This window comes from Oreochromis aureus, linkage group 11 (genome assembly GCF_013358895.1).
Source record: "Oreochromis aureus strain Israel breed Guangdong linkage group 11, ZZ_aureus, whole genome shotgun sequence".
NCBI classification, from domain to species: domain Eukaryota; kingdom Metazoa; phylum Chordata; class Actinopteri; order Cichliformes; family Cichlidae; genus Oreochromis; species Oreochromis aureus.
Genome location: NC_052952.1, coordinates 9,654,243 through 9,669,869, shown reverse-complemented (window position 1 = coordinate 9,669,869; position 15,627 = coordinate 9,654,243). Strand labels below are relative to the sequence as shown.

The following is a 15,627-nucleotide window of genomic DNA, read 5'->3' as shown; positions in this document are numbered from 1 at the left end:
ACACACACACACACACACACACACACACACACACACACACAGAGTTGTGTTTTCATATCCTAGTGGGGACATCTAACTGACATAATGCTTTCCCTAGCCACATACCCTAACCCTAACCATCAAAACGTAATGCCCTACTCTAACCATAGACACTAAAAACATATTTTGAGTCTCAAAAATGCCTTCAAACTCATGCAGACAGGTATTTTGTCCCCATAAGGTCTGTTGGTCCCACAAGTATAGTAACATCCCAGTTTTTGGTCCCCATAAAGATATGTAAACGTGGTACAAACACACACGCGCGTGCACATTCACATAGATGCATAAATGTGCTCTTTTTCTATGCTCTGAAACACACTCTTAGACATATGCTCACACACATATAGGACACCCAGCACTGATGAGTGAATTAACCTTTAAAAGATACCAAGTACAGCTGATACCATAGTATCTACTGCCTGAGAAACCATCTTTAAGGAGATGAAATTATTCAACCAGATATGTGAAAAAGCAAAGCTGCATGCTTGGCAATTTCTATGCTACAACACTACAGTTAAGACAAATTTGGTCTGCCCAAACTGCCAAGCTGGGATCAATAATGTCAGTTTGAGCAGCTCAATTAATTCAGGATAAAATAATCAATAATGACTAATCCACACATCCAGCACACAAATCTAATTTTGCCAAATTCATACATAAATAAATAAGGCAACATTACTTCAAAGGGAACACTGATGTGAGAGACATTCCATGCCCGTGACATATCCTCCTGAGACCCAGGGGAAAAAAAGTATTTTGATTTTAATTTTTTTCAGATAAATCAAGTGTTGGGATGGTAAAAAACACATTACAAAAACAAAATTGTTTTAAACTAATTTTATTTAAATTTTACAACATGTGTACTTCAGTGCACAAGGGGAGTTTGTTGATCACGAATGTGAAACTAACAAAATTCAAGAGCTATTTAAGAAAATTACATGCTCCACTTAAATTTTTGTAAGCAGGATATTAAAACTTATTTATATAACAATATCATAAAAATGTAGATCATGGGTCAACTTAGAAGTCACTGACACTTCACTAGCTGTAAGCCATTGGTTCAGGAACAAGTGATTGCACTGGGCTTTCTATTTCACAAAAGTCAATTCATTTATGATATCTGAGGAAGTACTGTGATTTTTTTATTTGGGGACACAAAGGAACATTTGGCACATCTCACATATGTTTTACTGTTGCACCCAACCATTCCACAACTGAAATGCCTTGGAGTGTTAACCATTTCAGGCAAGTGGAGTGAACCATATTTTGTTACACTCTCATCTGGTTGGGGCTTCCTTTTCTTGATTTTTGGAGAGAACTCTTCATTACTGGTATTATTCAGGTCTTGTTCACATGTTTGTCCCTGGTTTCTTAGCCAAGAGGAGCTTGAACTCCAGATTCTGTGAGTTCTTTTCGCACATTGAGATCATTGACAACTTTCAGCAAAGACGTGATCTTGTAGAAACAATCAGGTGTCATGGATTCAGCTATAATTGCGACTCTTGTTTTTTTTTACTTTACTGGAAAACACTTCTGCATTTTACCCATATTTTATTTTTAACTCAAAATCAAATTCCAGATTCTCCTAAATGTTGGTTTTGGACCAGATAGGACGACAGATTTCAGGTGGCCCTGTGTCTTTCTCTATTACATCTGCCACTGCATCTTGTTAATCTTCGTGTGGCTCCTCCTGGGTTCTCACCTCTCCTATCTGGCTCACATGACTCTCATCTTCTGAAAAATCTATGTTTGAGTCTCCTCAATGAATCTGTTAAGAATTCTCTCTGCCTTTGTCAAAGAGTTGTCTATTAGGAAAAAGTGAAATAAATATAAGTACAAAGTCCCGACGTGCACTAGAGTACACATTAATAAATTAGTCATTTCCTCTGTGAAACTAAATAAGCTTAATTCTTAAAAACCCCTCAAATTACTTACTAGATGTTTATTTTTGAAAATTAATCAAAATCTGATTTTAAAAAATATTTTAAATGTAAATATCATGCTTACCTTTCTTTCTTCAATAAAAAATGTGCTTGTGGGCATGCCAGCCATTTTGAAAAGGTAGGAAAAGACAATTGGCAAGGCCACACCCCCACACATGTGATATCATTTTAAAGGTACTGTTGTCCCTCTAAGAAAAATCAGGACTTAGAAGAGTGGCAAGTAGAGTATGAGAGGTACAAGCAAAAACTAAATGTGTACTACAGTGCACAAAAATGAATTACTGGGTCTCAGGAGGATATACCCTTGAAAATAAATACAAATGAATGAAATCCAGACTGTAATAGAAGTTTCCCAGAAGTCAGTGCAGGTAGACAGCTGGACCAAATGTCCTGCGTGAACTGAAAATCATCTTGCAGCCTGTAGAAGACTGAGAAACTCTTTCTGGGTCGCTCACTAATCGTACACTATAGTGGCAAAAGATAACGGAGAGGAGAGGAGAGGAGAGGAGAGGAGAGGAGAGGAGGGACAGCTTAGTCCTTCACTCTGACTTTTCCTGGACTCCTTTATGAAAAGAACAGCCTGGCATATGCTGTCGCCTAGCGAGGATTACAGTAAGCACCTGTTCACGCACAGTACGCTTCATTTTGTACAGTGTAGATAAAGTTTTTGGTCCAGTGAAAAGCACTAACAGAATTTTCAAGACCTTATATATACGCGCATGTACGGCAGCCTATTTTTGTTAAAAAGGAGAGCCTGCAAAAGACAGACAGGCAGTCGGACACGCCCAAGGGAACGCGAAACAGAAGGTAACCGTGTACCAAAGACTATGAAATAAACAAACCACTAGGTTAAAAATAATTGAAAGAATCTTTACTTGTACCTGAGGTCAAGGTCAAGCTGTTAGGAAGTTTTAAAGTAAGCAGAAACTATCCAGACTTCGCCAAAATCCACACAAATGAACTTCTAGAGAATAAATAATGCAGATTATCTTAATATTGATAGAAATGGGGTAACTATTATTTTGTAAAAAGATTGATATAAGAGAAATGTCATGTTCATAAAGGGTAAACAGAGGAAAACTCTTTTAGAGCAACGATGATATAGAAAGATGTTAACCTAAATCCTGTGCCTGTTTTTGTGATAGTGCAGGAAAAGAGAGAGGAGAAAAAAGTGAAATTGTGCACCGCTAAGTGTGACCAATCAAATTGATTTGAGTGCATGTGTGAATTCGACAACAACAGAAGCAAGAACCAGTACTTCTGCAAGCCTATACATTAGAATGGTATGTTAGTTTGATCCTCAACCCATTTTATACAAAGGCAGAGAGGCTTTGTCGGCTAAGTCCGAGGAGCACTGGGCTGGCACTGTTCACGCAACACAGATCAGAGCCTGCTGCTGCCTTCAAAGCAAGGGTGAATGATGCAGTCAGTCTGTTTGCGAGGGGAAGAGACACTACACAGTTCCTGCTGGACAGAGCGAGTACAGCTGTTGGCAGAAGACAAGCAGTCACGGGCAGCACACAAGCTCACACATGTATGCAAACACACTCTGCAAGCTGTGCTTTGATTTTACCAAAGCTGAGCCCATGATGCACTTTAGTCTGATTTGTTGTTTTCATGCTGACTAAAGAGCGTCCTTGGCTTGCAGCTAAAGAAAGTAAAACATGCTATCACTGCAGAGAACAGCAGTAAAGAGTATGGGTATGGTATCAGAATCAGCTTAAACATAAATAGGAGTGTTAAATTAAATATTCCAAAGTTAACAACACTATGTACAGTATAAGCAAGATATCACAGGTGAAAAATAGTCCAGATGTCATTAGGAGGAGTTGTAAAGTTTAATCGCCGCAAGTAGGAATGCTTTCCTGTGGTGTTCTGCGGTACATCGTGGTAGAATGAGTCTTTTGCTGACCGTGCTACTGTGGCTTTCCAGCAGAAGATGGCAAGGGTGTAAAGGACTGTCAAATACTGTCCGTAACTTGGACAGCATCCTCCTTTCTGAAACCGCTGTCAGAGAGTCGAGCTCCACACCCACAGCATCACTGACCTTGTAGATCAGTTTATTGAGTCTGTTGCTATCCGTTGCACCACAGCACAGACGATGGCACTCGCCACCACAGACTCATAAAACTTCCTGAGCATCATCCGGCATATATCAAAGGACCTCAGTCGTCTCTGAGAATAGAGATGGCTTTGGCAATTCTTCTAGAGGGCTTCTGTGTTTTTAATGAAGTCCGAGGATTTTTTTGGTCAATGTGATCACCACGGTAACAGTATATGAAGTTTCATGAATGCAGCTTTTGCATGTGTGCTTCTGTGCGTGTGACAGAATATCAATTATTTAAAGTTACTGCTACACCATCAGCCTCATATAAAATTCAACGGAAAGACTTAAATTAGGAGATTTTTTTAAAAGCAAGAAACTAGAGTGCACAGTGTAAGAATGAGGCCTCCTCTTCTTTCTAACTCTACGCAAGAAAAGCAACTGGTACTCTCGCTAACTGGTTTTATGAATGGAAAAAAATAGCACACTGCCTGACACTTGACATGCTACCTTTCTCTCAAAAAGTATTTAAAAAAATAGTCCCAGACCTCAAGCAGAGCATTGGCCTCATGAGTCATTGCTCGTGTTTTTTTTTTTTTTTTTCAAAGTGCTTTTGGTGAAAGTAAAACTGAGGCACAAAGAATTGCACGATGCTCCTGACTTAAAAGACTTCACATTCAGATACTACCTTTGCCTGAAAGAGAGAGGAGATAAGGGAGGGTATAAGCAGAAAGCTTGAGAAAGAATCATATTTTCGTTTATGAACATATGGAACTTCATATGATGATGTAAAGCATTTTATAATCTCTGCATTGGTGTCTCGGTTACTGAAGGTACAAGAAAAGAATGGAATTAGATGTGGTGGGACTTGCAAACAGAAGATCTGAATATTACAATAAAAGATCATTACTTGGATATATGACAACCCTGAGCAGAAGCGAGGTCTGAAGTAATGATGGAAGGCTGTGTGGGAGAGAAGTGGAGGAGGCGAGGAAAGGAATGAAAAAGGACAGAACGAGTGGGAGACTGCCATTGAGTGATAGGCTTCGCTCTTATCAGATGGGGGATTTGCAGAAGACACAGAGACGAACCCACAGCTTATTTTTATGACCTGCAATCCTCCTTCATCCCCCCCCCGGTGCTTCATAGGCCCGGGGCGACATGGGTGGGATGTAGTGATTTATACCTATGTGCATGTGTGTGTCATATGTATATGAATGTGCGTGTTTTAGAACACAAGACGAACCTACTGGAATTCCTAGTTATTGACTCGACATTAGTAACCGATGCCATTCACATATGTGCGCAAATACTCAGCTGATCTTTCCGCATAATTTTTCTGTTAATCGCTTTAAATGAACGAACGTGATCTCTGTCACGGTGCAAAATAATGCAGCGTAGTTTCACTCAAGACCTTAACTCAAATAAGCTCGAGAAAATAAATGGCAAACTGCAAAGTTTGATTGGCTTCATTAAAGCTGAAACAACCGCTGCACGCACTTCCACATTTTCTGTGTTAACGTAATGGCCCGGGCCATGTCCGTGTGTCTTCAAAGCGACTCCATAGATGTACGTGACATTTTACAACAATCAATAACTTGGCATGATGGAGTGTATTACGACTCTCAAAAAGGTCGAGAGCCTTTGATGGGATCGATCAGCATGGTCTGGCTGTAAAACAGGTAATTGCCTCACTGTGCACCCTTCTTGATTGTCTTTGCCATAAAACTCTCTGATGAACGCTTAGAAATGGATCCCGATATCTGGTCCTTATAATACAGTATACAGTAGGCTTTTTATGTAAATTCACAGCAGGTGGAGGATTAACTCTTTATTAGCCATATCAGCAACTTTGTGAGGGTATTTCAGGCACACAGGCACCAGCACCTGGTCTGTTTATTGCACATACTTGCCCAATGTGATCACAAGTGGGATGGAACATACCACTCCAATGCAATATATATGTTTAAGGGGGGAAATTAGTACATCTGTTTAAATTCAATTTGCTAATATCAGGGGTTAAATACTTTCCATACAGTTTCACTCCTATTTAAGTCTCACCACACTGCCAATGCTTTAAATTGAAATTAGGAATTATTAATGCCTTAAACACACTGTAAAGCTATTCAGTGGGTTGGATCGGACCCTATGGTGGGCCAGTTTTTGCTCAGTAGCTGTGCACAACTGATTTATGGGTCTGTTATCTCTCTCTTATATGGAGAATTAAATTTGGAATACGCTGTTGCTTACACACCTGAGAAAGATAATTGGATTTTGACAGAAGATTTGGGCGTTCAGTAGTTGATAAACAAGCATAAATGTGTAAAAACATACTGTAAGGCTCAGCATGAATGTGCAAATATTTATTACGTATGGTACTTGGTTCAGTTTGTATCACTTTGTTTTCAAGCAAGCACTCTGAAAACAGCCTAAAACATTTCCTGGCTCCGAGATGTTGGCATTTAATATATATAATCTGCATGTTTTGTGGACAGCGTCTTAACTGTTGGCTTTAGAGCAGAGGTTCTAACATTTCTGACAAGCACACAAGAAAAAATGTGCACGTCGGCCAAAGATACGGAGAATCTCTGCTGCGAACAAAAACAGCCAAGCAATGACGCAATGAAGAATAACTGGACTTTCCAATATTTCGAATGTTTGCTATCTTAAGACTGTTTGCAAATATGTCTTAAAACCATGCCAAAAAAATGCAGTTTACTGAATAGTTTTCTGATGCATGAAGTCTAAATAACACACAGTTTTGCTCCAAATCTTCGTCCCACAAGGAGGTCGGCTAGGAGGAAAACACCCTGATGAGTGCAGCCACACAAACCTGCGACCCGGCCAGTCAGTCAACCAGCAAAATTTCCCCCCTTTTTGCTGGCAGCTTCTCCATCTTTAGCCTGTGGCACTATGTGGATTATGATTGATCGACAGTTGCTTGTAAGGCCAATGGAGTTAGAAGTTTGATCTACAAACATGCTACAAGTCAATCTTGGACTTTACTCTGGTTTTCTCATGCTGCGTCACATTTATTTAACAAATAGTTTACTGGTTGTTGTCATTGTGGCTTCTTTTACTGATTTTTAACTATTACCAAGTTACTAATTCTTGACCACTGCCTTATTTGGCATTGCTTGGAAGGCTTAATCAGCTGATGATGGCTAATAAAGAAGCGTTAAAATAAAAGAAAAATGATTATTTAGTAGTGCTGTCAGCGTTAATCTCATTAAAATGACTTAAACGTCATAGCCGCATTAACGTCGCAAATCTCCGTTAGCGAGTTAATGCGGATTGCCCCGTGCGTGGGGCTGCACTGCGCTAACGCATTAACGAGCTAACCACGCTAAAGCATTAACGAGCTAACCACGCTAACGGAGATTAGCGGCATTAATGCGGTTATGGTGTTAACATCATTTTAACAAGATTAACGCTGACAGCACTATTATTTAGTTTTTATTTATTTATTTGTATACAGTGACACAGAATGAGGATGCTTTATTTTTGTCACATTTGCAAGGCAGACAAAAATGTTACCAAGGTTTACCAGTAGCCAATTACTCTAAACCCCTAGTTTTAAAGTAACCTTTCACATATAAAAATGTTGGTTCATGTTGTTACTCTGTGCAACACTGAAATACACTCATATATCCCAGCGTTAAGGAAGGCAAAGCTACTTATCAGCATGTTTCTTGTGATTGCAAACACAAATGCTGCCATGAAAGAGATTGTTATTTTGTCCTTGTTTAACTAGCATTTTACAAAAACCATAGTGATATCTATGTTTTTCAAACTAGTCCTGTTTTTCTGTGGAAGTTTACCTAGCAGACTCTTTAAGCAGTGCCGGCTGATTTAGCAGCGCAGGCACTGCCAATCTAAGCTTACAGTCTTTAACTCTGACCAACTGCCAATTAAGCTGCTCCGAGAAGCGACCGTAAGGTCTCAGCCTCAAGACCAGAGTAGCCTACATTTTGCAGGGTGTACTCCACCCAAGCCTCAGATCTATAATTTGATGACTGAAGGTTTTTTTGTCCCTCTAAGTATGTCATGTCCTCTCTTTCTGGATCTCACTCCAGTTCCCCTCAATCCCACATTTACATTCACTTTCTTCAATCTGTTTCTCTTTGCCTTCACTCTGCCGTTTCTCTCAGTACACACTCCATGTTTTAAGATGCATACCGCACTGTCTGTTGAAGTTCTCTTCCTCATCTACATGATTATATAAGATTTATGCTTGAGTCTGCAAGGCAACGCTAGGTCGTTATGCTTCCATCGATTGCAAGTGTGCTCAACGAAAATAAAGAATCACTGCTCAGTGATTTGGCTGCTGTTGCAGCCTGCACTGGCAGAGGTCACTGGGTTCACTTTGGGCACAGAGAGAAATGGCTCACTGCAATATCAGTACTGACTCTGGTAATAATGATTGAAGCATTTTGATTCTAGTCTTACTGCAAGAACTACTGAGGGACAAGCCATTAAAAGCAACATGGACGGAGCCCCAGTAAGCATCACTGTTGTTTAGTCAGTCGCTGGTACGATTCTGTAAACTTGTCAATGCAGTACAAGGTTGTCATAATAGTCCCTAATAGGCCAAGATCTGATATCCCAATGTTGGTGTTGTTCCTACATCATCATAATAATCGTGGTCTAGAATCAGCATTGCAACTGGCCAGTGAAGTTGCCATACCATTCTGTTAGCATTAGCCAAAGGGTTAGCTAGCAAACCAAAATGAGTTACCTAAATTTGGTTGACAGCAAACCTAACTTGATAATATATGTATGTCTTGTATATAGTATTAACAAAGAAAACATTTATTATGCTTACTATATGTTCTTAACAGTACAAGCACAACAACTACAAATAGTTGTTCATGCCATAAAAAGTAGATCTTTGCAAAAATCCTAAGCCCTAGGGCTGGGCCATATCACGGTAATACCGGTATAATGTTAGGCAATGTTAAGAAAATGAAATATCGCGATAGAATACGGGTAAAACGTGCATGTGCAGTGCCTTTGTTTTCATACGCACATGGCGGAAAAAGCATGGCGGCTACGGAGAGTTTTGTCCGTCATTTAGCCACTAAAGCACATTTTTTTTTGTACACGGCGCTCAAAAATCTCTCAAAAAATGTTTTAGTACGACTTTGGTAAGCTACGAAGCCGCACCGCTTGATGGATTGCTGGAGCATTACGGCTACTGTAGTCAGGAGCCTCGCGGAGTAATACGTACTGTGCTTCAACCTAATATTACCGTATTGTGTGTGCATAAGGACCCCAAAAGGGCACCTGTTAAGAGACATGCGTATGAAGCGGATTTTAAACTCAAGGCTATCAGTCGCGCAGTAGAACATGGGAATACAGCAGCTGCGAGAGAATTCAGAATTAATGAATCAATGGTATGGAAGTGGAGGAAGCAAGAAGAATGAGTTGAGTATGGTTTGACTTATCTGACTGTTTTGTTTCACTTAATGCGCCCGAAAAATACGTGTTTGACTTATTTATTTGGCACACTGCAGTTTCATGTTGCAAAGCACCTCTTTTTAACTTTTATGGATATTATACATGGTTATGCTCAGGATATGTCAGCCCATTTCTACTGGAAATGCCCTTTGGTTAAACTATCAGCAAGGAATTTGCATTTGCACTCTTAAATTTTTATATAGCTTTAATGCACATAAAAAACAACTGCTTGTTTAAGTGAAAATAAATTGATGGGGTTTTTGCACTAATAAAGTTGTGGAGTTGGAAAGTATTTTGTTTTACATCAATTATATCGTTATCGCAAATTTTCAAATATATATCGTGATAAATATTTTTGGCCATATTGCCCTGCCCTACTAAACCCTATAGTTTATTGATATTATGACTAGAGATGCCAGTCCTATGACCAGTGTAGTTGACTGTAGACTGGGAATATGGCTCTAATGCAAGATGTTTTGACAGTTATTGGACCTTCTTCCAACATACATCTGGTTGCTTTTACGCCAATTGAGTTTCAGAGTGCAGGTCTGTACAATAATAGTATTGCACAGGGCCAGTAACTTCATTTAGCGTCACTCAAAAGACTATATGAATTAATACCTTCTATAATATACCATCATCCCAGTTTTATTTTTTTGTCTTGCCAGTAAGGCTCGCCCCAAAGCGCCTTAATGTATTTGAAAGCGGTTAATCAGAAGATATGATGGGTTGCAACATAATCTGATTTGTTGGCTCTTATTGCTAGTGATGCAAGTGTCACATCACTGGCCATATGAAATACAGAACGCTCTATTCAGCATTTTGCCAAATTAGAAATTGGCAGCACATCTCAATGACAGACATGCCCTATGTATGACATTACATGGAATAGACTCATTTAAGCATGAAATAACACTTATTGGTCAGTATTTGTAGAAGTCAAACTGGATAATGATTTGCATTGTTGCACAACTTAATGTAAAACATGCAATACTCACTGCAAACTCAGAGCACTGCAACCCCAGTTATATAATTGTCTATACAATATAACTATATACATGACAAAGAGTGCTTTTCTTTGACAGAACTACACTTCAAGTTTACTCATTTTGACAATGAGTGGATATTTAAGTTGCACACTAATGGTTGTATTGCACATTAAATAAGGATAATTGTATATAATGATATATTACAAAAAACTATATATTTAGATAGGTGTAGGTAACTTATTATAGATCAGTGCACAGTTACACATATATTATTGCAATGAGGGACTGTGTATTACATAGCTCTATTTATTTGCAGATAGTGTATATGTATATATTAGACTGTGTAACCAAGAACAGACATATAATGAGTTAAATAGGGAATGAATAAGCATTTGCTTCCACCCACTCGTTTTCAAACAGGAAATGGTTTATACTTTATAGGATTTCAGTCTATTGAGTTGACTGACATAGTTTTTCACATTAATATGATGGCTTTCTTTTATTTAATGTTTCTTGGGCTTTTTTTAATCTTTATTTACATTAGTTACTTATATGTTCAAAACTAAGATCTCGGTCATTCAACTTTCATGCTCATTTAGACAGATAAAGATATGGAACAGTTCCTGACTATTCTATATCTAGGGAAATCTTTAGTTATGAGCAACTTGCCTTGATCACAAATGACCTAATATTTTCACAGTTACGTTTTCAAGTAATCAGCAGTAGGCTTTTGCACCATGATGCTTTACTTCAAATACTTGATCCAATCCAAAATTCACACTGGAAACAAAGGAGTATTAATACATATTCTTGGTCTGATAGTCGACTGATTGTGCTATTTATATAAAGGATAGGGAACAACTAAATATAACTATGAGGAGTGTTATTGTACTGCCATGCCTTATGAGGTTTTCTCTGCAGTTAGGTGAAAATCTTGACGGACGCTCGAACAGCTGAGCAGTTGAATATGTCTCATCTTTGACCAGTTGCAACATTTTCGAGATTAGAGTCCAAGTCATGGCACAAGAAACCTCGGAGAGTGACTCAGCGGCTGAGCTGTGATCCACAGCAACAGTGTGGGACTCAGAGATGGAGCACCATCTGCTCACTGAAAATAATCACGCGGAGATGAACACTGAGTATTTTCGAGGACCGGTGAGAATATTATCCGTTCAGGTGAGGCGAATTAAACACCAGGGCTGGATGTGGATGTAAATGTGTTGATGAAACTCAAATCACTTTCAATCCAAATAGTCCACCAGCTTTATACATAATGTACAAGCTTAAATAGTCCAGATCGTGAAGACGTTAGTCTAAGTCAGACTCTTAGTCAGTGACCAAGCTGTTCAGGTAGCCCATCGATCACTTTAGTGTTGGTTCAGTAAAGGAATCTGCTACCTTTTGTTTTCCTTCACTGACTAACTAGGGCACCACAGTGCACCCACAGACACACACTCACACACACAAATCCCCAAAATAAGTATTCAGAATCAACTAGGATGGGCAGCTGTTTGGCAATATTTCAACATGTAACAGGCTGGCAGGGTTTAGGATTCATGCTACGCATGCAGGAACAAATTAAATAATTGACATGTTTGCATTGGGCTGAGAGTAAAAAGGTATAGAAATAGAACATAAAATGAAAGGTCAGGGAAATTGATGAATGAATCAATCCGCTTTAAGGAAATGTACATAGAAATTAATAAAAGAGTGTTGAAAGGAGGAAACTGCTAAATGGTAAAAATATATCACTTTCAATGTCATATTGATTTCAGGTTATCAATGTATTTGAGTGCACATGATTTTGTGCTTTTGGGCATATTTTTCAAAGTCTCAAAAAGCAAAGAAAAGCGGAACTTTGACCTTTGAACTGTTCGACAGTATTCACAGTGCATTTTGTTGTTTTCCCAGAACCTTCTTTTTCCATACTTTCTCTTCATAATAGGCTCTCGTAAAAGTTTCTTGAGGGCATAACCTATTTCTGTCTCCATCATGAATACTGTATGAACTGCATTTGCTGCTATATAAACAACCAAGCAGTCCAACTTCACTCTGAGCCAACTTTCCAGCCTGATACAACGCAGCTATAGGAAAATGCATTGGCAGGCATCCAACCAACCGTAACAACGGATTTGAATACAATCCATTTTGACAACATTCCTTACTGTCTGACTGGCAGGGAAGGCAATATCCAGGAGAAGGTACGGGGTTTATATCGGCTGTTTAAAAAGCGCGCACGTGCAAGCGCAAGGCTGCTGCATTTATCAATTAATTTTCACTTAAGTGGTGTAAGTGTGTGTGAGCGTGTGTGTTCCTACATGTGCGCAATCAGTGGATGTGGTGGACAGCAGACCCCAAGGCACCAGGTGTCAGAGAGAGAAACAGCTGAGAGAGAGAGAGACAGCTGCTTGTGCTGTTGTGTATCAGAGGTGGTCCCAATACTGGACTGTCAGCCTAATGATTGTCAGATTCGATTAAAGATGTATTGTATAAAGGCTGAATAGGATAAAAAGAAAACATTTAATCACAAACGTGTTAAGTCTGGTTAAGATACAGATTAAAACAGATCTTCCTATAGAGTGGAACACAAGGAATTATTATCACTGGAGTAAGGACACTCCAGTTATCTAAAATGACACATCAAAAACTGATTCTAAAAAAATGTTTGGCACAGACACCTAAATCTTAATATATGGCTGATATCAAGGAGGCTTAAAGCCCTCTAGGACCTATAAATGGTGTTTACATTATTTCCATGGTGAGGAATAAGGCTGGCAGGCCAATCCTTGTTTGTTGTGATGATGCCATCATATCAGGGAGGCCCTATGCTGTAGAGTGCAACCTATTGCCCATACATGCATCTATGGCCTAGCCAATCAGTGCATAAGATGATGAGAGAGGTTCGTTAAGATCCCCATCTACTAGCTTCCCATGTTTCTCTCTATTTGAAGACATGAAAGATAAATTTTACAAAAAGATCGAGTCACATCTGGTGGGGTTCGTGATGGATACTGTGTGTAGCATCAAAACACTCCTTCAGCCCGAGGAGACCACGGTCTAGCTCTATCACATCCACACCTTGCTATAGCCTAGGCTGCTTGGTCCAACCCAAAATGGGGTCACTGCATAATAATCAAATCCCATATTTCAGGAGGTATGATTGGTGGTTGTCATTAAAAAGGGTGCGACATGACAACTGAGTGGTTGACTACAATGTGGTAAATAACTACAAAACTGTGAGCATCTCTCCAGCACGTCCGACGCGCACTCTGCATCTCGCCCATCACTGCTTTTTGTCATATTTGGCAACAATGTGGCAGACCACCAGTGAACACGCCGATAGCTCAGGGTCTCCTAGAGGGAGACTCGCCCCTTCTCTGACTTACCGGATTTGAAAAACGCCGCTATGTCTGCCGCGTCCTTCCCAGCCTCATCTAGCCCCTCTCCTGCGCTCATGGCTGCGGTCGCTTGTGCGGAAATAGCGATAGATATCCTCAAAGTGTTAGGTTGCTGCAAGAACTATTATATCAGCAAAAGCGGGTCCTGATGCCGATCATTGAAGCAGATCCGCTCATATAGTCGGTGCTCTCTTCATTAAGCGAGAGACCTTCTCCTCCATTTTGGCCGAGAAGGGAAAATCCTGGCGACCGATCGGCGGCGCTCCCGAGTTGGGGACGTGAGGCCGACAGCCGGGGAGGAGGAGGAGGAAGGGGGTGATAATGAGAGAAGGCGGAGGTAAAAGAGGAGGGGAGTAGAAAGACTGAGGAAGGAGGGCTATTCCGATTCAAGGGGTGGGTGGGGGTGGGATATCCTGGGATTCCGTTTCGGGGGGTTTTGGTGCAGTGTGCGCCACCCAAATTTAGTGTGCGCCACAGCACATCAGCAGTCCCAGGCGTCACTTAATGCGGTGCTGATGCGGGTTGCGTGGGAGTCATACCATAGAAATTTATGCTTTAATTGCTTGAAGCTCAGATATTACATCAGATCTGATCTGGAAAGGCACAGATGTCCATGTCGGCACAGTGAAGTTGTATTAACATATCTGACTTTCTCATATAGTCCAGGCCTTTCTAATTCTTACGAAAGAAAACACGATTTCACATGTTCACGGGGGTCACTGAGTTCTGGTGTTGCATTATTTAGTTCCCGGTTTGCTTTTAGTTGCTGCAAGGTGTCGCGTGTCTTCTCTCAGTGATGCCAATCCACCCACGCTTTTAGTTATAACAGGGTGAAAACGACCGTGGCAGAGAATGACATCATCATCCTCTCTTCATCTCCTCTGTGATGAAGAGGATGCTACAGCATGAGGTCATTTGCCCCACAAATCTAACCCAGTTCAACAGGACAGCTGCAGCTCAGTCCTGGAGGAACAGGACGCTGCTGCCATCTAGGGGCTGTCGTCACATATTGCCTCGGGAGGTCAGCAGCGCTGCACGGAGGAGATGTTTGCGAATAGAAATTGACTCCGCAACTTCATTACCTCCAGCAGTTGGCGGTGTTTGTAAAAGTAAGCATATTGACTAAGCCAGTGACTCTCACCCAGGAGTCCAAGAACTAAACGGGGTGCTTTTACACTTTCAGTACAACAATTAGGTCACCTACTTGGACATACAAATAAAAAGAAAGGAAGGAAAGAAAATATAGTTAAGTAGAAATAAAAAGGTATATGGGGCGCCTCAGGCCCCTCCATGGTATGTACCACCGGCAGATAGAGGAAGTGGCTGATATCTAGAAATCCTACCAGTAGCCGGACAAAGATGGACTGAAGAGAAACACCCACTCCGTCTTTCGTTATATTTTGCTTTCAAGAAGCCTGTCTTTTAATGTAATTTTTAAAATGATTTTGAGAAATAGTTTTCCGGGCTTTAGGAATGGTTTTCAAAGTTTTCTTTGGTCAAAGACTTCCCTTTTCACTCATTTTAAATCCATTCTTTGTACTTGATGTTGTTTTTTCTTTATTGTTTTGTTTGTTTGTTGAACTACTTAACACTAACCTATAAATTGCTCAAGCATAACAAGGCAGCTAACTCAAGGGATGATCCAATCTTGTGTCCAGCAAAGTTGATCCATCTACTGTTCACAGAAGCCTCATCAGAAATGTTTTCAGTGGAAGGATGACTGTCAAAGAAGCCATTCTTAAAGAAGGCAAACA

The 15,627-nt window shown here is 40.1% G+C and overlaps 1 protein-coding gene across 3 annotated transcripts in view; it reads right to left on the bottom strand.

Moving 5' to 3' along the window:
* LOC116322587 (triple functional domain protein-like) overlaps nt 1-14,176 on the bottom strand; it is a 106,694-nt gene extending 92,518 nt beyond the window's left edge. For 2 of the 3 annotated variants that reach the window (XM_039619556.1, XM_031742690.2), the window contains exon 1: nt 13,862-14,174. In XM_039619556.1, coding sequence (XP_039475490.1) covers nt 13,862-13,931 — 70 coding nt within the window. In that variant the 5' untranslated portion in view covers nt 13,932-14,174. Of the gene's footprint in view, nt 1-13,861 lie in introns of all 3 variants that reach the window. The other variant, XM_039619558.1, reaches the window with a different exon arrangement.
* Between the last annotated feature and the right edge of the window lie 1,451 nt (nt 14,177-15,627).